Below are 23918 nucleotides of genomic sequence, written 5' to 3' on the forward strand. Positions count from 1 at the left end.
TACTAAATACCAAGTGAAACTAAAAGAATCTATTCATGTTCATAAAATGGGAGAAACCTGACCTCAACCAGCAGGTGAAACACATAAACCTGACTCTCGCCCTGTAAGTAGCTGAGCGTCACTAATTTTAAACTTTTCAGTACGCAATAATATTGCCAACGTAATGTAACGAACTTTGTAACATCGCACGGGATTTAAATTCAACAGCGATTTCAAAATATGTAACTCTGAAGATGACGGATGTACCGTCGAAACATGTCTGGTAAATTAAAGAAAGTTGTTATGTTTATGACAAATATTATAACCATCCTTTACAGCACAGAAATATGTTTTTAAGGCCTAGTACATTCCTATTCTTTTCTTATTCAACTTTTTACAACCATTCAAAATGTTTGAATGTATCAGAAAAACACTCTTTCACGTGTTTTTTTAGTAGCTTCCCTTGTGATTACTTTTGAAAACGAATGTTCTATGCAAAGCTGGAAACCTTTTGCAACTAATTTATAAACCTTTTTCGTTGTGGTGAAAAGGTTTGTTTCATCTTTGCAAACTGTCTTAGTGTGCTAGAACATGATAAAAGCTTCGCCGGAAGAAATGCACTGTTTGATAGAGAATGCACTTTTACATGATCTTAGAAGACTTCTTTATTAGTGTTGCATTTGTGGCCGAAGTGTATCCATATTTTTAAATCTATCTGGACAAATATGATATGATTAGTTTGTTTTATTAAAAAAGATGTGTTTATATATTTATAAGTTCTTTGTAAACGTCATTTCAAGGGGTTAGAAAATGTGGAGAAAATGGATGTGGTTTTCCTCAAAACGAGAAAAGAGTACGCTATCATCCAATTTCTCGTCATCGTTTGAGTTACGAAAATAGCCACCACAAGTGGATGTTTTGATTTTAAGAATAATTATTCTCATAGTTTGTAAATTCACAGATGAAAGGCCCTAATATACACCTTTTTTTTTCGGCTATCTTGCGCCCTTTTTGTCCTAATTCAAAATGGCGCCCGATTCACTTGAAAGGGTTTATATTAAGTACCACAGGATGATCATGAAAAGAAAGTTATAAACACAGTAAGTTTGCCTAGGAAAGCGCAAGCTTTTACAAAATATTTTCTTCAAAAAACCGAAAGAGTTTCACAGCAACCACTCGCAATTCGTAGCGCAGGGAAACTCATTTTTAAAACGCTAGAGCTTTTCCTCGTGTACAAATGTAAGTGACCGGCTAGAAACCTCTCTCACAGTAAATTTTTTCCCTTGTCTTTTCATTTGATGTGACTCAATGATGATCTCATGGCGTCTGTCCTCATAGTCCAGAATGGCTAAAATCGCTTTCATTTGCTCGTCAGCATGAAAATCTATCATATAATAGAAGAACGCATCTCGGAGAAATTTCATCTTAAGTTGTGTTTGAATTTCCTTCTGCGTTTGTTTGTGGGTTCTGGTGGTGCTTCCAATATTCGGTCTTGTGGCTATTGCTTTATCATCTCCCCCATTTTGGTTGTTAAGTTTAAATTCTTCTAGTTGTTTTTCAGTTTCTTTTAACTTACGCTGAAGTTCAACCAATTCATGCATCGACGAGCAACAAGGGATAATTTCCTCTGAGTCTCCATTTTCCGTGGGATTTTCGTACTCTCGTAGTTTTTCCTTCAGTTCTTGAATCTCATCTCGTAGTTTTGATTTCTCGTTTTCCTCCTTTCGTGACTTGTCCGCCTTTGATTCGTTTTCTGCTTCGAGTTTCTTCCTCGCTTGTGTCTCCTTGTGAAGATCTTTGCGCGCTCGCTCGAGGTCATGTCGTAACACACTGTTCTCTTTGTCTCGCTCAAATAGGAGACGTCTTGTGTCTTGTAAAGCGCGCTCAAGCTCACAAATTGTAGCTCTTAGCAGAGAGTTTGAAGTCACCGAAACAGAATCTGATATAAAATCATTGTTACTCTTTTGATTATTATCACTTTCCCCTTCCTTATCGGAGTCTTCGTCGAAAAAAAAAAAGTCCACCTCAAAGTCGTCTAATTTTAGTGCAGCTTTTCCCTCCTGAGCTTCGTTGCTCTTTCTCCTTGAATTCTCCATCAAAGCTAAAACGAAAACGTCAGAGACCAGTGATGATCTGGCTGAACATGAACTTTCACGTGTAAGATAAAATCAGCTGTGATGTTTTGAGACTGGACAAAGAACAATAAAGCGAGACATGTGAACCTGCGAGCGGTTTTCCTTAAACCGGAAGTACCTGTTACTAAACTGCGGTCACCTGTTTGGGGAATACCACACGACACTGGTGGGATGTCCGTCGTTTTCTTAGAATTGACCGCGTCCACTTTCGTGTGTTTCCTGATATTTTTACTTTTTTGCTTTTAATTCCCATTTCTAGGTTTCCCTCCCTAGTTTTATAAAAAGGGGGACATTATAATCTAGTATCCGGAGCCTGCACTTAATGATTTCAGTGAAGAGCGAGGCCAGTTTCCGGAAATAATAACAGTTTCGTTCTCAGGGCCCCTGTCAGCTGACAGAGAAAAGAAGCAAAAGGCCCTGGCGACTAGAATAGAAAACAAAGATCCAAAGTTAAAAATGTGAAAAGATGTTGTTCCCAACGCATGCACAAAGATGTTCACGTATCATAAATCAACGGAGATCTGTACGTCCATCATGCTATTTGGCTGCCTCGGCCCTGGTCGTCCTCGGCGAGTTCGGATCATGACGTCACTAGTCAAGGTTGTTTGGAGAATTTGCTCATCGTGCACTGTTCTAAGCCCCCTCTGCTCCACCAGCGGCCAAAGTGCACCTTAGCCTGGGGACGAGGACGACTTTTTATTCCATTTCCTCGTCGACATCAAGTTCAACTACAATGTGAAATTTTTCAGTAAGATTCGTTTTTAGAGAAGGCGTGAACATTCGGCAAATCTTGCTTCCTCCCTTTCTGAACTTCATCAACATTTACAGTGCGACTACTCGAACCGGGGCACTTGGAAGAAGATTCCAATCACAACGTTTTTTGAAAACAAACGATTCTCAAGTTTTTTTTGCAAACGGACCAATTAAATTCGGGGTTTAACTATTCAACCGTTGAAAACTTAAAACCGTTTGAACTTACCTGACCTCTCAGGAAACAGCCCTCAAAGTTATGAAGGTTATTGGTCCTTCTGCAAAAAACTTGAGAATCTTTTGTTTTCATAAAACGTGTGACTGGATGATCTTCTTCCAAGTGCCCCGGTTCGAGTAGTCGCATTGTAACAAATTGAACGAGTTGGAATAACCACGATAAAGTTTGAAAAAGCGTTAATTTAAACATAGGGGCGCTGTCCATTTGTCGGAACAGGCCGGCCTGACCATTGCCCGACCAGTCAGTTTGATTACGAAATAGGCTTTTTCCAAGAGTTTTTGCTGAAAAACCGTCTCCTCGGTGGATGCTATTCAGGATTTGACTGATCTGGCTGGAGAGTTTTGATTAAAAGGGAAATTATCATTGCTACGGGAACATGAATGTTCTGGCCGATCAGCTCTGACAAATGGAAAGCGCCCTAACTTTCTCCCCGTATGTTTGTTTGTTTGTCTTTTTGATTTTTGTAGTAACCGCTCTCACGTAAAAACGTTCAAAAGGTCCTTGGTACTGCTATATAAAAAAAACCAATTTCACAGGGAATTCCACGAAGCTAAATCTTCTGAAAAGGGACGACTTCACATTACCTCATCATCACTATTGAAATTACCTTATTACAGTAGAAATGTGTAAGAATTTTCTTCGAAACCCTTCGAAAGTTACTAATAGTCATCAAATTTCCACTCAAGAAAAATTGTAAATTGTATTTCGCAAAATTCCTGATAAACGCTATTGAGAACAAACAATCAAACAACAGAAACAGTACTATGCAACAGTACCACTGAGGAATTTTGTTTGAATGGTTACAGTAAATTAAACTTTAGGATTTCACACACAGACTCAAAAGGTTGATCAACCTTGCGTACAGCACAATAAACAACACCAAAAAGAAGTATCCGCACTGTTGCTGCCATTACAATGGTCAAACTAACAGACTCAAAAGTTAAAATAGCTTGAGTGAAGACGTCTCTTATTTACGCCCTATTTCCTTTGTTCTGCACCCAGGCTAAAGTTAGAACCACCCGGCTTGTACAAGATTATAAAGCCTGCCGCAGGAAAGTGAGGTACGGCGTAGTATATTTCTTCTTCTTGAGTCGTCGCTCGGTACCACGTCTAACACAGGATTTCGCCCACAGACTCAAGACTTAGAATTACATGCACCTCAATTATAGGACGGAATTGTAAGATGACTTAGACCAGAATGCACCAAACCATACAGTCACCGCAGGAGTCACAGTGGTAAATGAATGTGGTCTTATTCATTATCTGTTAGGTAGCCTTCATTTATTGTTCTTTGCTTGCGTATAAATAGAACCCTGTCATTTATAAAGCAAATAAAATGAATACGAAAAAAAAAAAAAAAGCTGCACTAAACTCTTTTATTTACCTCCGTGATTAAATATTTGTTCTTTACTTACAGGTACAGACTTTCTCATTTTTATTTACAAATATTGCGCGCCTAAATCTACTCCTCAGTTGGGATACCGATTGCAGACTACAAGCTTACTCTATACACTTCTTTTTTGTCTACAAATATGGTGCATGGAGTTATCCTATTTTTACCGCAGATTATTTACAAGAGTCTTCTCTTTCTCTTTGTTTTAAATAGTTATCACCTCTAAAGTACACTTCCATTCATTTGAACAATTATCACATTTCATTTATTTCATGAAATTTTGTTCCTATTATCTGTAATGAGACATTTTCGGTAAACTTTCTTTATAAATCAACATTGTAGCGAAGATTGCGGAAACCATTTTGGCTATAAGTAGTGACCTTTCCGGAGAATTGTCGCAGAAAGGAGAAAGCTTGAAAATTGTCAGTTTGACAGGTTTATGTGATCAAAGAGCAAAGCTCTGGAACAAGGAGAGCTGTTGAAAACTTTCGTCAACGATTGTTGAAAATGTCATCGCTAAAAAGTTTCAACTACATATGTAGAAGAACCAAAACATAGCTCAGAGGTTAAATTTGTACGATAAGGTGATGACTTTTATTTATAGTTACTTAGTTTATTGCTGGTAGAAGAACTAACCGCTTATCCTGACAGGTGGCGATAAAAGACCTCCTCCGAACTGTTCATTCATGACAGTCTTTTCCCGCCAATGTCACCAGGATGAATCGCTGGGCGGTCATAAACGACGCCAGGAGGCCTTCCGGGCAAAATCAATTACTCAAGTTTGACCTTTCCAGCCCAAATTTCAGGCTTTAGATTGACAAAGAAAAAATTCTCTGACTTTGTGTCTTTTGTTGCGAAATTTACCGAGGAGTAAATGTCAAACATTCAACGTGTTTTCTCAACACTGCGTTAAGTCATGATATGTGTCCATATTTTCTCGAAACGTTCTACAGTCAGCTTATTGTACATGGGCTATCTCGATGCGCTACTCCGACCCTTACCTTACTCCGTTCTAAAGTTTTAAACGCTCGCTTTAGATTACTATACTTTTGCTCTGTGACGTGAAGTTTCTTCTTCAATTCCACCATCTCTTTCATGGCCCCGCACAGCGATCCACAGTAACAAGTCTGTCCTGCGACATTTGCTTCATTGAAGTTATCCTTTGCGAGTATGTTCTCTCTCTCCGCTTTGTACATGGTTATATCTTGCTGAAGTTGTTGAACAACCTTTTCCAAATCAAGAACTCGCTTTTGAGAGTTCTTAAACTCTTCTTCAAGAGTATCGCTTGCGTTATTTCCCCGTTCACCCCGACATAAACCAAGATCACTTCGCAATGAAACGATCTCATTGTCTCTTTGTGAAAGCAACTTGGTCGATTCACGTAAGGCGGTTTCTAATTGGCTGATAGTTTCTCGAAGAACAGATTCAACTTCCGTTTCATTTTTACACTTGTAGTTATACTCCTCGAAGTTGTTTTTCACACAGGCTTCCAGCCCCTCTCCCACCTCTCTTTCGCCGATCGATGGCGTTGTTAACTTCTCCAATCGTTCCATTAGTCGACAGAGCAAGGCGCACTTGACTTTCCTTCAAACTGACTGAAATTCAACTCAAATTAACTCGCGTGTTTCACATCACACACACTGCATTTGCTAGAATTAATTTGCGTTGGCGATGACACAGCTTGTACAATGAGAATCGAAAACAAAAGGAACCGTTTATGACCAAGCCCACACGCTGCGACCATGAATAAATCAGGGTGTTCATTGTAGCGTGACGTGCCAGTTAAGGCATGCTTCATCAAGCATAAACACCCCGCGAAAATAAAGCGATTTTTGTAAAACACAAACAGACAGGAGCAATTTGTAAACCTTATTTCATCGTGCTTTGATCGAGATACAGTAACATTTTTTACTTTGTCCGTGAATTATATTCCAATTCTCTCTTTTGTAAATTTGAATTTGCTCTTTAAAAACTAATTGAACAATGAAAAAGCACTTGATCAGTAATTACTCCGGCAGTGATTCATCAGCTATTATTTTTGTCAAACAAAGCTAAACCTTTATAAAGCTGAAGCGTTTCGTGGTTGTGCGGCAGTTGGCCTCGGTAGGTGGTTAGAACGTACAGCCTAATTGCATATTCTCCTCAGTCGCAAAATAAAATACGTCCCACCCCAAATCAGGCTTCAGAAATTCACTAAATAATTGACAGCTCAGAATTCTCACCACTCAATATTAGATTTTTCTCAAATACCACTTAATTAATACCAAATACATGGTATGTGGAAGTGCTTTTTATACATATCAATCTTACTTACAAGATAATCACTACTAAAGGTTAAGTGTCTATTGCCCTTGATAAACCATGAAATTCTCCATACTGAAGAAAAGGCACAGTGAAACTCGTGTCAAGACAGTATAAAAAAGGGCTTGAGTCACGAAACATGAATGTCGCTTGTACAGTAGTATCCGCTTAATGTATATATAGGTGTCATCAGGCTCATACTAGTACAGAAAAATGGGACGAAACTTTTCATTTGAGGGCTTGTTGATGCTAATTTTCCGCTTAATGCAGAAAGTTCGCTCATAACATAGGGTCGGCTTACTACAGGTTTCACAGAAATGCAACCAAGGGGCACAGAAGAGAGTTATCAAGTTCCTTAAGAATGCTTTCTGTCGATTAACTTTTTATCAGTAAAGTATAAAGTCTATTGTTCAAGTCGTTTCTCTGAATTGCTCATGTAGTAGCTTTCATTTGAACTGATTCAGATTGTTGTGCAGAGCATGTCAAACTTCTGTTGTTAGTTATGATTAATTTTGACCCAAACAAAGTCTCTTAAAAAAAGTACCAAGTAAACTAATTATCACATTATTTATTTTTCTTTTGTTAACCACGTGGAACATAACCGTAAGCAAATTAATGCCACGACTTTTCCTTCGACCCGTGAAAGTTTCTCATGTAACACTTGGGGTGGAAGTACAACAGTTTCAAATCATTCAAGCCGGAAACTTAAACTGAATCACAGAAACTGCTGTGCGTTTTAAGTTTTAAAGCATTTTCCTAAGTGGAATCAGTTCTAACTCTATCATAAAATATTTTAACTTGCCACTGTCGACTAATTGGTAAAAAGATTATATTGATCATGTAAAAATGTCAGCAAATCGAAACCAACGAAGCAGACCAGTGATTCCCTTTCGTATACATGTATGTAGCGCCTCCAGAATGGCACCCAGACTGCGTGAGCTAGCCCGCATAGCAAGCATTTCCGCGCTAGTTCGTCGAGAACGTTTTTTTGCTCTCGTTCAAACTTGTGTAACGACCTCGCGCTGGAACGCTTGCTTTAAACATTATTTTCCTTATTACGGGAAAGCGTACGTATCTCGCAAGAACAGTAACCCGCTAGGCCATTTGGCACCCTACGTGGCCATAGCACTTGATCTTGGGCACCAAATGACCCCTGACGAAACAGTTAAATCCACTGTTTAATCAACACCTCCCTTGATATTCTTTACCGTTATTCACAATAATAAACTAATATTCACTTTCACCTGTTGAGGAGCTTTACCTTGTTAGATGTCACCTCTTTTAAAATGTTTGTAAAAGTGTGCTGCTCGCTTTCAACGCTTTTATTTTTAAAAAATCCCTGCTCATTTGAGACATGAAGTTGAGGACGATTTTACACCATCCAACAAATGGTGACTCACTTGTATAACGTTAACGACATCGGTTTTGTCGATATCGGTTTTATTATATCATTAACTGGAAAACAAAAATTACCGAGCAATTTGTGTCCCAATTCTCAACCTCGGCTGCCCGGCTGCCATGTTTGTTGAAAGCAGATCTAAATACTTTCATGAGATCATTATTATTATCGTTTCAATGATTTTTGTTTAAAGTTTTTGTAATTATTACCGTCAAAAAGCTTTCATCCCTATCTTGATGATCCTTTACGCATTGTGGAGAAATTATCTCACTGATCACCTTTAAACAGTGACTTTCTTTCCGATGCGTTAAACTTGATCAACCGTTGGATGCGTTTCTGGTGTGTTCTAGAATTACACGAGATAGAAAACTCAAGGTCAGGTCTAAAAACTATATAAGAGTCTTAGCTCAGGGTCTTCTCTTCACCGTCATACGTACGAGGAGTTTGTACCTTTAAAGATAGTCATGTTGGTTCCATTCTATTCCGTGCTTTATCCTTCTCTGTTTGCAGCTGTTTCATGGAAACAAGCAAATAGCGCGGGAACAATAGTGATATGCTATAGTATTGTCGCCGTTCCAAGTATTGAATCTGTAGACGGTGAATCCTAGCGTGTTACTATGAAAACGACACTCCTCCGTGGCCGTACTTTTGTATATAGCACACTGGCACTACTGTTTTGTTTTTCATTAAATTGGGAGTTGAGATTATTATGTTTTGCTTCCTTAGGTACCGTATTTTCTCGATTAAAGGCCGGACCCCGATTAAACGCCGGCCTTTTTTAAACGCCGGGTCAAAACTGCTAGTTTTTAAATAAACGCCGGGGGCGTTTGTTCGAGGTCCCGGCGTTTAATAAAGGTCCCGGCGTTTATTTGCGTCGAGCCAACAAGTACAGATATTCACTAGAAAAGCACTGCTATGACACGTACGGATCGGAAGATGAGAAAATCCACTGTCTTCAGAAAGAAGGCCCACTAAGCAATGGGGGGGAGGTGTTTACGGAAAGGGCCGCGGCATTTTACGCTGCGCTGGGACAAGGTGCTCCCGTAGATGAAAACGACCCATTCGCAGACCTAGAGCCGGACATTTTCGAAGAAGAACGTAATGAGATTGTTGTCCACGAAGATTAGTCGATTAGAACGCAAACATTATTGCGAACGTTTGTTGATACAAACATAAAGGACGTTGGCGACATTACCATTTTTAAACTTTAAACGTTTTGTTCTGTTTGCATAAATACTGATTACAATATACACGTGCCGTATGTAATGCCGTATGTAATACCGTATGTATGAGATACAGGGACATTATGTTAGGTCGGGTCCAAGGGAGAAATCGTCCCGCCTTGACAAACTGCGCACGGATCTCAAAGAATGTGAAATAATACATCAACCTAAAAATGATGAAAATTTTATTTCATTAATAAACGCCGGACCCCGATTAAACGCCGGCTTCAAATAAACGCCGGGTCCCTGAGGCCAAGTTTTAAATAAACGCCGGGGGAGTTTAATCGAGAAAATACGGTATGTGTATAAAGCTTTTACAAAAAAAATTCTGGGAACGAATCCGATGGTGAGGTGCCGGGGTTTCGCTGAAGTTGATCACGGTTGATGAAAATGGCCGTTTGGAAAAGGAGGTACCGTCGATCAAAGGTTTCCATTTGAAGGGAAAGACTGCAATAATTGTTACTGGGAATAGTGGCACAAACAGATCAGTATAAACTTATTTATAACTGGAACGAAAGAAAATGTTCCTGCATTTGAAAATACATCCCCTTTTACTTGGTTATATTTCTGGCGCCCGCAGTTGTTCAAAACTGGTGGATAATGCTATCCACTGGATAAATCTCCATCCAGTCGGTAACGCAATTGGTTTCCCTAATACTTATCCACTGAAAGTGATTTATCCCTTAGAATGCACTATCGAGCGTTTGAACAACCAGGGCCTGGTGGCCCGGAGGGGAGGTACTGCCAAGTGGGCTATATAGGTATGAAAAATATGAAACGGCAAACTATAAATCCTTACGGCAAGGCGATGAAGAAGTAAACAAAAGATATTTTTGTTTTATTCTTTTGTTTACTTCTTCATCGCCTTGCCGTAAGGATCAGTTTGCCGTTTATTTTTCTGCAAGTTTAATTGTACTGATCCTGGTCTACAACTGGGACATCCCGGACCACTCATTGGTTTGTTGCTGTGGACTTGCTGACATTTTATATATATAGGTATGGGCTGCTGTGAATTGAAGGGTATGGTTTTCAAGTAGTTTACCCCTAGGATAGGGTATATAAATCACAGAGTTTGGGTCTAGAGAAAGGGTATCATTTTCCAGGAAACCGTTCAATTGGTTGAAGATTTTAATCTAGACTAGAGAAACCAGGAATTGACACACGAAAACGTACGAAAAAATCAAATCGGCAAGTTTAGCCTAAAAGCTACTCTAGGATAGGGGGTAATTTTAGAGATTTTAGTCAGGAGCCGAATACTAGCGCAGGGTAACAAAATTCAGCTGAACTAGCTCTGGTATAGGCTGAGGGTTCCAGGGTCCCAGCGGCACATCCCTACCCAGAAATTCCTAAATTACCCCCCCGGGCCTGGAGGCCTCCTGCAGTTTCCTCGACAGGTGTCTGCCGGTAACTTTAAGACAATTCTTTTTTGATAGCAATGTGTTATGGAGAATTCCAGCTCATTGAACTGGAGAATCTTAATAACTCTTGCCATTGAACAGTTAACTAAAGTGAAATAAAGCGTCTTATATTTGGGCTGCTGCATGGCGATTTCGCTGAAACGCGGTGAACTGGAGCCCCCCATTTTGAATGGTAGCACCGCAGGCAGACCACCCTCTATTAGTGAGGCCGTTGTTTATTGAAATCTGAGCATCGATCTTATTTACAGAAGAAATACAGATAAACAAGGTCATCTATTCATCTCGCAAAATAGCGCTTAAAACAGCACGAGACGGCGGAAAAAACATAGCTTGCGTATGTAGCGCTTGGAAGTAATGGACGCAGGAAAGAACGCACCCCGTTCTTTTTTGCGCCCATTACTTCCAAGCGCCCGCGCAGTAGGCTAAAAAAACATGAGACATGACCATTCTCGTCCCCAGAGTCCGTCGTTTCTTTGTCACGTGGTAGGTTACAAATTAAGCCGAGTGGCTCTGGGGACGAGAATGAGACGTGACCAGAAGCCTATTACCCAATAGCTCCCTTACATGACACAGTTAACATTTCCTTCAAACTTTTATTGAATTATTTGCGTTAAGTCTGCATTTTGGAGCAAATTATAGACACCGAATTGTTCATCTGGGTGGTCTGCCTGGTGTATACACAGGCTACATCGTTATAACTGGATCCAAGTGTCTATTTGTGTTTAAATTTAACTGAGATAATGCCTACTCTAACAATCTTTTCGGTTTTTTTCCTTCAACAATTTTTGTCTAGTTATTTGAAAGATCTTGCAAGAGCTTGTACATTGAGAGAAAACTGGGTCCTATAAAGGAGAACAATAATTCATTGTCCTGTGCGTCTTGTGGTGATTTGAACACGTGACGTAATCTGAAGAATACGTATTTTCGCGCCGTTTTTCGCAGGCAAGACAGCGAAGAAGACGAGCGTGCGGTAAGTCCGGTCGAAAATCTCCCTGCTTTTGCCGCAGAAAAGTTATCTAAATATTAGTATTACATAGATAAAGCTACCAAACAAGAATATTAGTCGTGTTTGGCCGATATTTTCCAGTTGGAAATATATTTTAGCCGATATTCGGGAGGCTTGTGTCGACGCTCGCTCGCTTGCACAGCCTTCTAGTTTTTGATGTGTGATATTTAACAAAGCTCGGCTCAGACTGGCAGCGCTTTTTCCAATCCTAAGCTTTGGTAAAAATTATAATATGCCTTTAACCCTAGGAGTAGGAATGGCGTTTGTATAGAGAAGGTGAGCGGACAATTCGGCTGCAGTTTTCATCCGAACATGCAGAGTTCAAATTCCATTGTTGCATGCGGCATGTTCACCTCTCCGTTGGAGAGACTATGCCTCGAGGAAAGATTAACGTGCGAGCTACTTCATGACGGTTTGCCCCTCAAAATAAGGTAGTAGTTAAGACGAGTTTTGAAAGTATGCTTTTCATGAATGTAGACACACTCAGGGTGCCACGAAAACGCAAACCTCAGACCACATTAAAGATCTGATCGAGTTGGGTGAATATCTGCTGGTAGATAACGCCCTTCCAAGATCTGCATAAATCTTCCGATCATAGTCGGCCTCATCTAGTAATTGCCAATCATCAGCTTGGTTAAATATCTAGATTATATGCCTTTATTTTTTTTTTTTTTTAGTTTACTGGTAGGGCTCTTCATTTTGTCTTCATCTGTCATCTGCAGTGCCTTTAACTTTAACTTTATTTTTTGAGATTTCTGCAAGATACAACTTCAGAATTGTTGTGAAGTAGGAACATGATATTTTTCTTGTTGGGTTGTGCGATATTTTTGCCATGTTATTGAAACAAACAAGTCAGGCACCTGGCCATAACATATTGGGTGATTCCAGAAAATATCCATACTATACCACGGACGGCTTTTTTTAATTGGAATTCTGAGGGCAAATATTGGGGGGTGGGGATGCAGGGTGTTTGAACTGGAGATTTGAAGGCATGGATGGATACTTGTATTACTGAAATTCGGAGGCCAAGCAGGAATCTTCACAGGGAACAGACGAGTGTATTCCTTGAAAATGGTTATCTTATGGCCTTAATTATTAATTATTGGTTCCCCAAAAAAGCACAAATTAACGATACTGTCTACGACTGCAGAAGTAGGATAGAAGATAAGCATCAATCAATAAGGCATGCGTTTGTGTTCATTTGCAGAAGAAAACTGACAAAATGTGTATTGTATTTCAAGCTCCAGAGGCCTTGGTGCTACAAAACATCCTTTTCTCTCTTGTCAAAGCAGCCTGATAGACCTATTCGGCTAGCTCAATGTTGTACCCAATTCAAACCCTTTGGGAATAAAACGTTTTGTTTCAGGAATTTCCATATCATTTAAATGTGAATGCCACATTATAATGCAAATACAATACACAAAGAATCTTATCCCCGGGAGATTTGAATTGGGTACAACATTGAGTTAGCCGAATAGGTCTATTATTTGTCATTTCAGTGCCAAATATGGTCTTTTAACTGAGGACATCATTGCTGACCTCGTTGGCTAAAATTAAAGATGTTGGAGATACACTTGATCGTAATATATTTTCTGAATGTACACCAGTCATCACAAAATAGTCTTATTTTAATATTCTAGTTTGGGGCAATGTAAAGTTTATGTGGGTTGCGCCTTTTGAACTTTGGTAAGGAGAAAACTGTTATTTTATTTTTTTAAAATTTTATTCCAGAGTTTCTGGGTTCGTAATGACTACTGTTGTAACCAATTGCCCTGAACAGAGGTAGAGCCATTTGAAATATTTTGGTATCAAATAAGCCAAATTGGGCATATTTGCAAACCCTGCCAGTAAATCTGAAAGACTTTGAAGATCAAATGGAAAATTGGTGTAGAAAGGTGGATTAACAATATGAAATACCAAGGGCATAAGGGATAAACCATTTTGCAAATTTTGAAGGCAAGGAGAGGTTAAAATATGAGGGGGGCGTAAGGGGGGTACGAACACCGCAATACCGCACATGGTAGGGCAAGAATACCGCAATACCGCATTAAAATTTAGCCAAATGCCGAAACCTCAGTTACAAATGGGAAAAAGTTGACGTTGTCAATACTACAAATCCTCCTTTCAAATATAAATAATACTTTTATGTCAGTGTTTCCAAATCAAGGTGCGTCGATGTCAAGCGTACGATAAACATAAGATCATTGCATTCATTTAACTTTGTTCATTGCATGTATACGTTTACTTAAATGATACAACAGGAGTTTTCTAGTATCACTTTATATATTACTGACCTGACTCTTAAGAGGTTGTTTCGGGTTCACAATTAACTCGGTTCTGTGTTGAGGGTTTCAATACGACGACCTGGGCTGCCTTTTGGATTCGAAGGGTACACAGTACACACTAGCCTGCGTAGCAATGCGGTTTTGGTTGGGTGTGCTAAATAATAAGGCGGGCGCGGGCGAGGAGATTGGGGCAGGAGCTGGTTCGCCGCTCACAGTGGTGCTGCCGACAAAACCATGTAAAACTGCCATGCCCGGGATGGGGTGGGGTGGGGTGGGGGTACTTGGGTTAGTGTTTGGTTGGTATGTGACGCTGGCCTCTCAGAGCCCCTACCTCATTATGGTCTATTCTGAGGCCAATTATAGACCCCATCTTAGTCACTTTTGAACAAACATTTAATTTTCGCGATCCCAACTTCGTCACTTTCTATTTTTATGAATTGACCTTGTTTTAGATTGAATGAAGAACACTTTACTTTTCATCTACAATACAAACATTCTGGTACCTTTGCTAACCGTAAATATGAAGAACTGTCTTACCCCCAAAAAGCAGAAAATGTGTGACCCCATTCTAGTAACTCTCTGAAAATGTGACCCCATTAATGTCAATCCAGTTGTGAAAATGCGACCCCATCCAGCGGCACATCCTCATTAGCCTCTTATCAGGAAGTACCCCCCATCCCCGGGCCGCTATGCTACGTAGGGTAAGCACACACGAATACTAGTACACTCTATATTCCTGCATGCACAACGAGAAGGACAAGTAGCAATTTTTAGACCACGCTATCTTCATAGATTATCTTTTGACACTACGCAATTTATAACGATCTCACTGACCTCGCCGCTGGAATATCTGACTGATCACTTAGTTGACCCTCTGGATCGCTCTCTATTGTTTGGCGACTGGCACGAAAGTGGTGGTAAGATTGGTATAAAGGAGGTTAACCAAGCTGACTATTCCCACAAGGTCCATGAAGTCATAAATAATGCGACATGTTTACGTATCATTGGATAAAAAAGTTAATGTCGTTAATCATATCAAGTATTAACTGAAATTAGAAGCCATACTATTTGTCTGCACTGTTTGCGCAATACAATCCCCGACTGTGCACACGGGTCACGCAGGCTAGCCAGGGAGACCTTTTAGGATTTGTATCCTCTTGTCATGAAAAAGAAGCAGATCACCAGGACACAACGATTTTTTCACTGATTACCGCGACGTAAAATTTAAACTTACCGCAATCCGCTTGGACTCTGAAAACCGCAATACCCTACTTTGAAATAAAAGTTACCGCAACACCACACCAAAAATAACCCAATACCGCAAACCCTTATGCCCCCCTCAAATATGAAAGCTGTCCGTGGATGATATGGATATTTTCTGCTGTCGCCTTGCAAGCCCGTGCTCAAGCAGCAATTTGGTAGCCCCTAACTTGGGGATCTTAATAAAAATATTGATAATATTATAATTTCTCTTTTTTATCAGGTTTTGAGGAAATAAGAGCTTATCATCAGAGAGGCCTAAGAGACAAGATCTTTCTCAGTCACAAAGAATGAACTCTGACAGTAGCTTCATCTTCTCATGGCCCACAGCAGCAGAAGCCAAGAAGGACTATTTCCTGACGACAGAAGATTTGTCGGACCTGAGTTATCGCATTCCACCTTGGCATAGATTTGGTATGGGACGACCTTCCAAGTACTTTGATCCTAAAGACTTGGAGAGGAAAGCAGAAGCCAAATATGGTGTTGAGGGCTTTAAAGCAAAAGTTGCCAGCCGGGAGGAGAGGAATAAGAAACGGAAATTGAAGGAAGAAAGTCGTGAAAATGAGGCCAAGAATTATGAGGCAAAGAAATCAAAGCTGGTTGAAGAGAATCCCAATACTATCAAACAGGTAGTGTCAGATATGGCAGGTCTGGTTGGCTTGACAAAGAAGTGCAGTGAAGAGCAGTTACAGCAGCTGGTTGTAATGGTGGCAGAGAAGAATAAGTCTGTCTTGAATACCGCTAATGAAGTGAAAGATGTAGCTATGTTGCCAAGGAAGAAATTTACAGAGTTACAACCAGCCCTTGCCAAATTATTCAACACAAATGCCGATGCAGCCTTGCAAAAGTCGACAGAAAAGCAGAAGAGAGAAGAACAAAAAGTCTTGCAGGTGAAGCAGCTAAACGAACAAGCAGCAGGTACTTGGAAACTCACAGTTACAGATCCGCCACAGTGTGTGGGTGACACTGGGGACCTTACTCTGGACTTGGGATTTGGTGCCAGTGGTGAGCTGTTGTTGGATGAGGCTTGCAGTGGAGGGGACATCATGGGCTTCAAGGATCCTAAGAAAGGAGATCAGTTGGCTGAAAAGACATTGCATTTCAAAACAGAACAGAAAGTCTGTGGAAAGTGGTACAACGGTTCTCTTAGCGTGTCAATGTCTCGCGATGAGGAAGGGCTGCTGCTGACTGGGTCATTCTATCAAGGCTTCAAGGAAAGAAACTGCCCTTCACGATGGAAATTCACAGGAAGGCAAGAAGGCTCAGATGATAGCAATGCATAAGTGTGCTATCTTCTTTCTCCAGCTCCCATCACTGAATGACAGTCAAAACAGACAGACTGCTGGTATGCTGAAGATTATTGTACATTGTAGATCTGAATGTTTGTATCACAGTAAGATTTGAATCCAATTTAAGGGACAGTTTACATTTTTCACCTTTAAAATAATGTTCTTATTCGATAAATTCCAGTAAATTTGAGTGGAGAGAACTTTCTCTCTAGTAATATTGTATTTTGATTATTGAATATTTGAAATTTTACTAAAAAGATGTTGAAACAACAGTAATTTTACAAACAGTTTTTCTATGTTGAATTGTTCCTGTTTGAGAACTTCTTCCAAAATAGTTTTGAGTGGAGAAATATTTCTCTAATGATATTGATAAAAATATTCTCTAACAATAATAATAATATATTTACATTAATAATATATTGAATTTTTGAAATTTACAAATAAGAGTGAGACCTAATATTTCCTTTTTTTGCTTTAATTTTGAGAATTTGAAATACATATAAAAAAGTTTTTTTAGAAGTTTTGTAGCCAATGTTTAAGAAATAAAGTTAAAGTTAAAGAAAATGTGCATTTTTTAGAAAATATTTTGAATTAATAAAAACATAATGATTTTGTGGTAGCACACGTGCAACATGGTTCTTTGTCTTCCATTCTGGAGCCTTGCATAGCCACCCCCCTCCTCATCCCTATGGTTTTTTCTGAGTGGGAGGGAGTGGATGTACAATGGCTTCCTTTCTGGATCAAATTGGATTTAGAAATGTTGGTTGGGGGTGGGGGAGTCGGAGTACGTGGAGTACCCCGAGAAAACCTTAACAGCAAACTCAAACCACATATGGTATCAACAGGGGGGGGGGGGGGGGGGGCGGGTTTGATCCAAGGCCACATTGATAGGAATATACAGCCCATTAGCTTTGATAATTTTGGATTATTATAAGGGTATGGAAAGAGGCCACTTAAATGAGAGAGGGTATAAAACAAGTTTTCCATTTCGAGGGACGAACGGAGAAAGCGCGAGTCAGGAGTGGCTATTCGCGCGTCCTTCGCGCGGGAGGACCTACCGGCGCGGCTACCAAGTAAAGTCTTTGGAACGCCTGTTCCTTTCTGTAGTTCGCTAAACAAAAAGATGTTTCCCTCAGGTTCTCGAACTTGTTGCGTTATTACTGGGGCTAGTCGTGGTTTCGGAAGGTCTGTAGCCATCGCTCTGGCGCGAGAGTTTTCTGATGCAGGGATCGAGGGTCATTTTGTTCTACTGGCGCGTAGTGAAGAAGGTCTTCAAGAGACGAGAAACAAAATCATTGAGACTTACTCTTCTGCCCAAGGTAAGTATTAAACTTACTCATTCCAGGTGACCATCTGTACTCATTCTGTGGGTGTTTTTAAACAGTTTGATCACTACATATGCAACAATGTTGCAAATATACAGATTCATCACTGATAAGCAAAGAATGACATCATCTGTTTATTGCAGTTCACATTATTGCTACCAACCTGGGGGAAATAGACACACTGGGTAAAACAATAGAAAATGCATTTAGTAAGGTAAGTTAGACTTCAATCTTCAATAAGTATTAAAATGACCATACATTGTTGTTCTATTAATATTATAAATCATTATTTACATTATCTAGTAGTCAAATTATGTCAAGCATATATCCCTATTCTAAGTTTTCACATGACTTCACCAAAATTCAAACTAAGAAACTATCAATTCGTCCGAGTTTCTACTTTCATGAGGTATTACAGCCCCTAAACACCTTTATTTACACAAATTTCCTGAGTTCGAAAGGGTTCTCTGTTTTTTGAAAGAGGACAATTGAATTTCCAGGCTTTTGCATGACAGAGTATTTAGCTGGCGGCTGGGAAAGCTCCTATGTTAAAAAACATTACTGTTCTCTTTTGAGATTTTGCTATCTAAACATTCCTTTTTTTAGAATAAATATTACTTGAATCTTTATGAGGCGAGGAACTCACGCATAAGTGGGAAAATCCAAGAACAGATGTTTCTGTTGGTTTCTGGCGGCCTTATTTGTGCCCCTCAATGGAGTCTATGGCGGGGCTCGAAATAATGGCCGGTGAACGGACAATGTCCAGCCTAATTGGGAAGTTGACCGGTCAACCTTTCATCTTGCTGGTCATGCTGACTGGTCACATTCAATCGTATTGAAAATGAAATGCATTGATTACAGTAAAAACCCACGAGTAAGAACCTAAGATTTAAGAACCTGTTAGGCTAAAATATGCAGTTTAGACCCCCTCTATATAAGAACCTCTTTAGCCTAAAATTTGGAGAAAGGTTCTTATTTTCAAAAATCATTTAAAAATATTTACTAATTGCAATTGCAAAAGGCAAGTTAGTACATATATAAATGTTGTTTGATTTAGGTCGTTGAGAAAATGTTTATAATATTGTGTTTTACAGCACAATCATGTACATAAAGTTGTTTTGACTCAAGAAATTAAAATTCATGTGAGAATAGATCTCTATTATGGTCATATTAAAATATAAGCAACATTAGGTATGCAAATTTAAGGGTGCTGATCACTAAAATTTTCTTAGCAACGACATAATTTTTTGCAAGAAATTAAGAACCTATTAAGAACCTAGATACCCTAAATTTATGTTAACCACCTTTTATGTAAGAACCTGTTTAGGCTAACCGTGGAAAATGTAGGTTCTTACTCGTGGGTTTTTACTGTAATTTCCATGCTGTTCAGTTGTTTCAGCTGTTATCAGTATGTAGCGAGTTGCTGTGTATTGCAAAACTTTGATCTGAATCCTGGGTGAAATGCAACCGGAAACTTTGTTTAAAATTCACGCATTGAAACAGGCATCCGGGTTCCTGCACTTCTAGTCACAAAATTAAGAATATTTTCACTTTTATTAGTTACGCAACGACTTTTTTCAGGACTTCTGATAGGTTGTGGAAAAAAGATTTCACGGGATTTTCAGGGACAGATTTACGGAAAAATCGGCCGATTTCGAGGGAAGTTGTGGAAATTTTCAGGGTTAAATTCACTGATAAACAACAACTCAGAATCTTCAATGTTGATAAAACAACTTCCAAATGGCTTTAGTAAATAACAAAACAAAAACACAAGGTGAGTCATCTTCATTTCTATTTTTGTCAAAAAATGGAATTTAGGACGTATTTTGTGTACTTTCATGCATTCTCTTATAAATTCAAAATCTAACAAACTCCCACAGAGCCTGGGCGACCTATGGTTTCATCAGTGGAGTTGATAAGTTTAATTGGCTACCTTAGGAAGAGAGAGACATTTGACTGCATGCCCTTTGTCAGAGCAAAATTGATCATCTCTGCCAAGGGCCAGCGGTTGAAGACATCTGCTTCTTTATCAGTCCTTACAGTGGCCAATCTATCAACTTAGTTGATAAAACCAAATCTCGGTTTTCATTATTTGGTCAGATAAAAAATAAAATATTATCAATGTCATTTTTTTACCCAAAAATGTTATTGAATGAAATAAATTTTCATAAGGTCTATTTTTCTTCAGGTTGAGCCATCAAACATCAGCCATGCTTTACTTGTCAATAATGCAGGATCTCTAGGGGATGTCTCAAAACGTATCAAAGATGAATCCCAAAGTGCTGAAGCCCTTCAAGGTTACTTCAACCTTAATCTTACCTCTCCCATGTTTTTCATGTAAGAATCATTATTGTTTACTCAGTTTAGCTTTCAATACATGTACATGCACACTCTACGGCGTTGTAAGGGTGGGCACTGGAATATATAAGATATCTGCTTGATCTGCAAGACACTGACAAATCATGATATTTTGGGATTATCGAGTTCAATAATAATATTGTTTTATCATTTGGTCACTGAGTTAGTTTTTTAATGAATATCTGTCATTTTGCCATTTTTATGCAAAAGTGATCGCAAGAAGGAGAAAAGGGTTGTTTCATTTACTCATGAGCAGATTATTATTTGTAGGCAAACACAATTAGATGACATGAGCAGACCATTATTTGTAGACAGTTATTTGCAGGTCATGTGGTGGACTCTCCGCCAATGAAAAGGAAGAAAAATTTGCATTTGAATGATAATTATGTCATTTATTTATTTTCAGATCAAAGTTTCTACAAAGGTTTAAGGATTCAACCTGCACCATTATCAATGTTTCATCTCTTATGGCAGTGGAGTCTTATGCTTACTTTTCTCAATATTGCACGGGTAAAGCAGCGCGGGATATGATGTGCCAAGTGCTGGCCAAAGAAGAGGTAAACTGCTAGACTGCAAGGGGTTAGTGGTCATCATTCTTTCCCCAGAGCCTCACACAGCAGCTGAAAAAGTAAAATAATACAAATTAAAGGTAAAAAGGAGGAGTAACTTTGGTGGAGAAAATAAGAAACTGCTCACTTATGCAGTAGTATTAACTGCACATATTGTGATGCTTTTACCATGAATGTTTCAAAAACATGAAATTCAAAGCCAAAGCAACAAAACGTTTTTATTTACTTTCCCCCTTTATATTGCTTTCAAAAATACCCCCCCCCCCCAAAAAAGGCTTAACTCTTAAAGTCACAATGTCTGCATACAAATTCTCCAGACTGATCTCCATACATTTCCTTAAAGAATTTATAGTTGAGAGAATTTGATAGAAGATCACAGCAGTTTCCCCTAGGTGATCATTTTACTACTTCTTGTGACCTTTTCTTTTGATATTTGAGCATTTATATTGTTAGAAGAAAAATGATGTTGATAACTACTTTTGGGACTTACCACTATAAAAACAGAAGTTATGGTTGTTGTGAAAAAATCTATGAGTGGCAGATCTTGTATTATATTATTACCAACTCTTGGCCTGTGAGCAAGTTCTCTGGGGCGCTCTGGTGGCAGAGCGGGAAAAGGAAGGAAAGCTTGAAACTGCGTCTCTGGAATTTGAATTCCACCTCCAATTCTCCTGTAGCTCCCCATGGATTGAGCTGTGAAATTTCCGCCAATCAGCGCGATGCTGAAACAAGCGCGAATATAAACAATAAGTATTTCGCATTTACTTTTTAGATGCAGGTATTCAAATTCGAGAGACGTACTTGCAAGCTCTCCTTCCTTTTCTCACCCTGCCACCAGAGCACCCCGGAGAGCTTTCTTGCCGGCTAACCAACTCTATCTTTGGTCAACTTTCAGCACCTACATTGCTTAACAACGGAATAAGAAGGAACAAATATTTCTGACTTATTTTCCTGCCTTTCAGCCTAATGTGCGGGTATTGAACTATGCTCCAGGCCCACTAAGTACAGATATGTACGATGAGATATGCAGGACGTGCGGTGATGAAAAAATTGCAGGAATGTTCAATGCTAGCAAGGAGGAAGTAAGTGTTACCACTGGAATCTTGGAAATTTTTGCTTGTAGAATTTGGAATCTTGGGCTTTAGAGTCTAGAATACCGCTCAAGGAATCTGGTATCCAAGGTCCACTGACATTGACGCATCCAGAATCCATGACTTGGAGTCTAGAATCTAAGGCTGTCTTTAATTCCCTTAAATGGGGTGTTACTACAGACTTGAATACTCAGTGATGTGGTATATTGAAGGTCCCCAATAGGGTTCTTCAATACTGTTATCCCCACCCAAAATCTCGTACAATCCCGTAATTACAAAGGTTATTTTGGGTACTCTAACTCACAAGCATACTTTCAATCCCGAATCTTGCCCAATTTTGCTTAAAAATCCTGAATCCCAAGCTCCAAATAAGGAAATTCCTGGAATCCCGAAAAACATATGGGGACCCTCTATATTGTTAGACTACGAGTAGTCCCCATTTTTCCTCAGGGATAGTAGAGCGAGCGAAACGCGAGCGCGCGTGAAAATCACCCCACGCGAGAAAGGCAAGATCGCGCGAGGTGATTTTCACGCGCGCTCGCGTTTCGCTCGCTCTACTATCCCTGAGGAAAAATGGGGACTACTCGTAGTCTACTATATTGTCGTCCTTTGGCCTCAGAAGAGGTATTTTAAGCGATTTGGAAGGATTTTGAGTTCGCCATTTACTGGTCCTCTTTAACATTGAGCCATATCATTAACGATATATCACTATAGATGAAGCAAATGGTCAATCCAATACATTTACTATAAAATTACTATCGGTTACACAAACAGATTGTGGGAACCCTGTGCTCACACTCGATGTGGTATATTCTAGATTCCCCTAACAACTGAAATACCATTTTGACTTCTGTTTTAAAATCAATTAAACAATCATCAATCAATCAAATTGCCCTTTTACAGAATCTCTCCCTCTCTACAAAGTATAAACTGCGTCATGGTCTGTCTCTTGTCTCTGTGTTTTAAGGCAGCTTTTCTTGGCTGTAGCACTAACTCTAACTTTTGTTGTTCTTTCAGAATAAAATTATCTCCCCAGACGAATCGGCGAGAAAATTGATGAGCATATTAAAAGAAGATACGTTTTCGTCTGGATCACATATTGATTACTTTGATTAGTCGCAGAAAAATGATAACTCCGAGGCCTCTATATTTGGTTTTGTTTTCTTTGTGCTCAAGTCTCTTGGAGTCGTGAAATATTAGCGTGTACACAGACGTTGTTTATTTTTCTTTTCGTTCTTTTCAAAAACACTCTTCTTCCCTCACCACTACCCCTTGCGCTGGCGGTCAATAAATCCCTTGCGGTTTATATTTTATCACTGGTGCTCGACGGACTTTGAAGAGAAAATAGAGGGTCTGTGAACAGGCTATGAAATATTTGCAATTTTATCCATAAAGCCTCGAAGTCACGTTAGAATTTTAGTACATCGAACTTGGGCTATTTCGAGCACCTGACTATCTCGGAACCTGGAACAGGCAACGTATAAGGGAGTATCCCCCGGGACTTCAGTCAATTAGTGAATACGTTTTCCGTCCAATGGGTGTTCCTGTCTGATTGCTTAACTGTGTTGGAGATAATTCTTAGACAGCATTCAAATTCAAGCTGTCAAGATGGAAGGTGCTGCTAAAGGAAAAAAGGAGAGTCCACGCGATTCCCTTGTTCGAAAACTCAAGTGGAGTTTAGTGTTTTTCGCTTTGCTGACAATTTGTACTTGTTTCTCCTTCGGACTTGAGTTATTAAGGCGACGTCTTAATGGGCTGGAGGAGACTGTGGATGAATTGAAGGAGGTCTGTAGTAAACATGGTAAGGAACTTGAGATCTTTCAATGTAACATCACCTTTGCACTGACGATCACTAACGTGGGCTGAAACCTAGTGAATTACAAACTTTTCTTTGCAAAA

General features: G+C 39.4%; 3 protein-coding genes across 3 annotated transcripts; 2 read left to right on the plus strand and 1 right to left on the minus strand.

Annotated features, from left to right (window-relative positions):
- Positions 1 to 670: 670 nt before the first annotated feature.
- On the minus strand, positions 671 to 6180 carry LOC140945475 (uncharacterized). The gene is made up of 2 exons (XM_073394494.1): positions 5454 to 6180; positions 671 to 2080 (listed from the first exon to the last, which is right to left on the minus strand). The coding sequence occupies exons 1-2, from the start codon at positions 6046 to 6048 to the stop codon at positions 1194 to 1196; spliced, it is 1482 nt and encodes a 493-aa protein (XP_073250595.1). The 5' UTR covers positions 6049 to 6180; the 3' UTR covers positions 671 to 1193.
- Positions 6181 to 11698: 5518 nt separating this feature from the next.
- On the plus strand, positions 11699 to 17295 carry LOC140946167 (uncharacterized). Its single transcript, XM_073395249.1, has 2 exons — positions 11699 to 11806; positions 15611 to 17295. The coding sequence occupies exon 2, from the start codon at positions 15678 to 15680 to the stop codon at positions 16668 to 16670; it is 993 nt and encodes a 330-aa protein (XP_073251350.1). The 5' UTR covers positions 11699 to 11806; positions 15611 to 15677; the 3' UTR covers positions 16671 to 17295.
- A 452-nt stretch (positions 17296 to 17747) lies between these two features.
- On the plus strand, positions 17748 to 23918 carry LOC140946764 (sepiapterin reductase-like). Its single transcript, XM_073395876.1, has 6 exons — positions 17748 to 17995; positions 18145 to 18215; positions 20190 to 20338; positions 20766 to 20916; positions 21891 to 22010; positions 23037 to 23918. Exons 1-6 carry the CDS (start codon positions 17800 to 17802, stop codon positions 23133 to 23135), a joined length of 786 nt encoding a protein of 261 aa, XP_073251977.1. The 5' UTR covers positions 17748 to 17799; the 3' UTR covers positions 23136 to 23918.

The sequence above is a fragment of the Porites lutea genome, chromosome 8, assembly GCF_958299795.1.
Source record: "Porites lutea chromosome 8, jaPorLute2.1, whole genome shotgun sequence".
NCBI classification, from domain to species: domain Eukaryota; kingdom Metazoa; phylum Cnidaria; class Anthozoa; order Scleractinia; family Poritidae; genus Porites; species Porites lutea.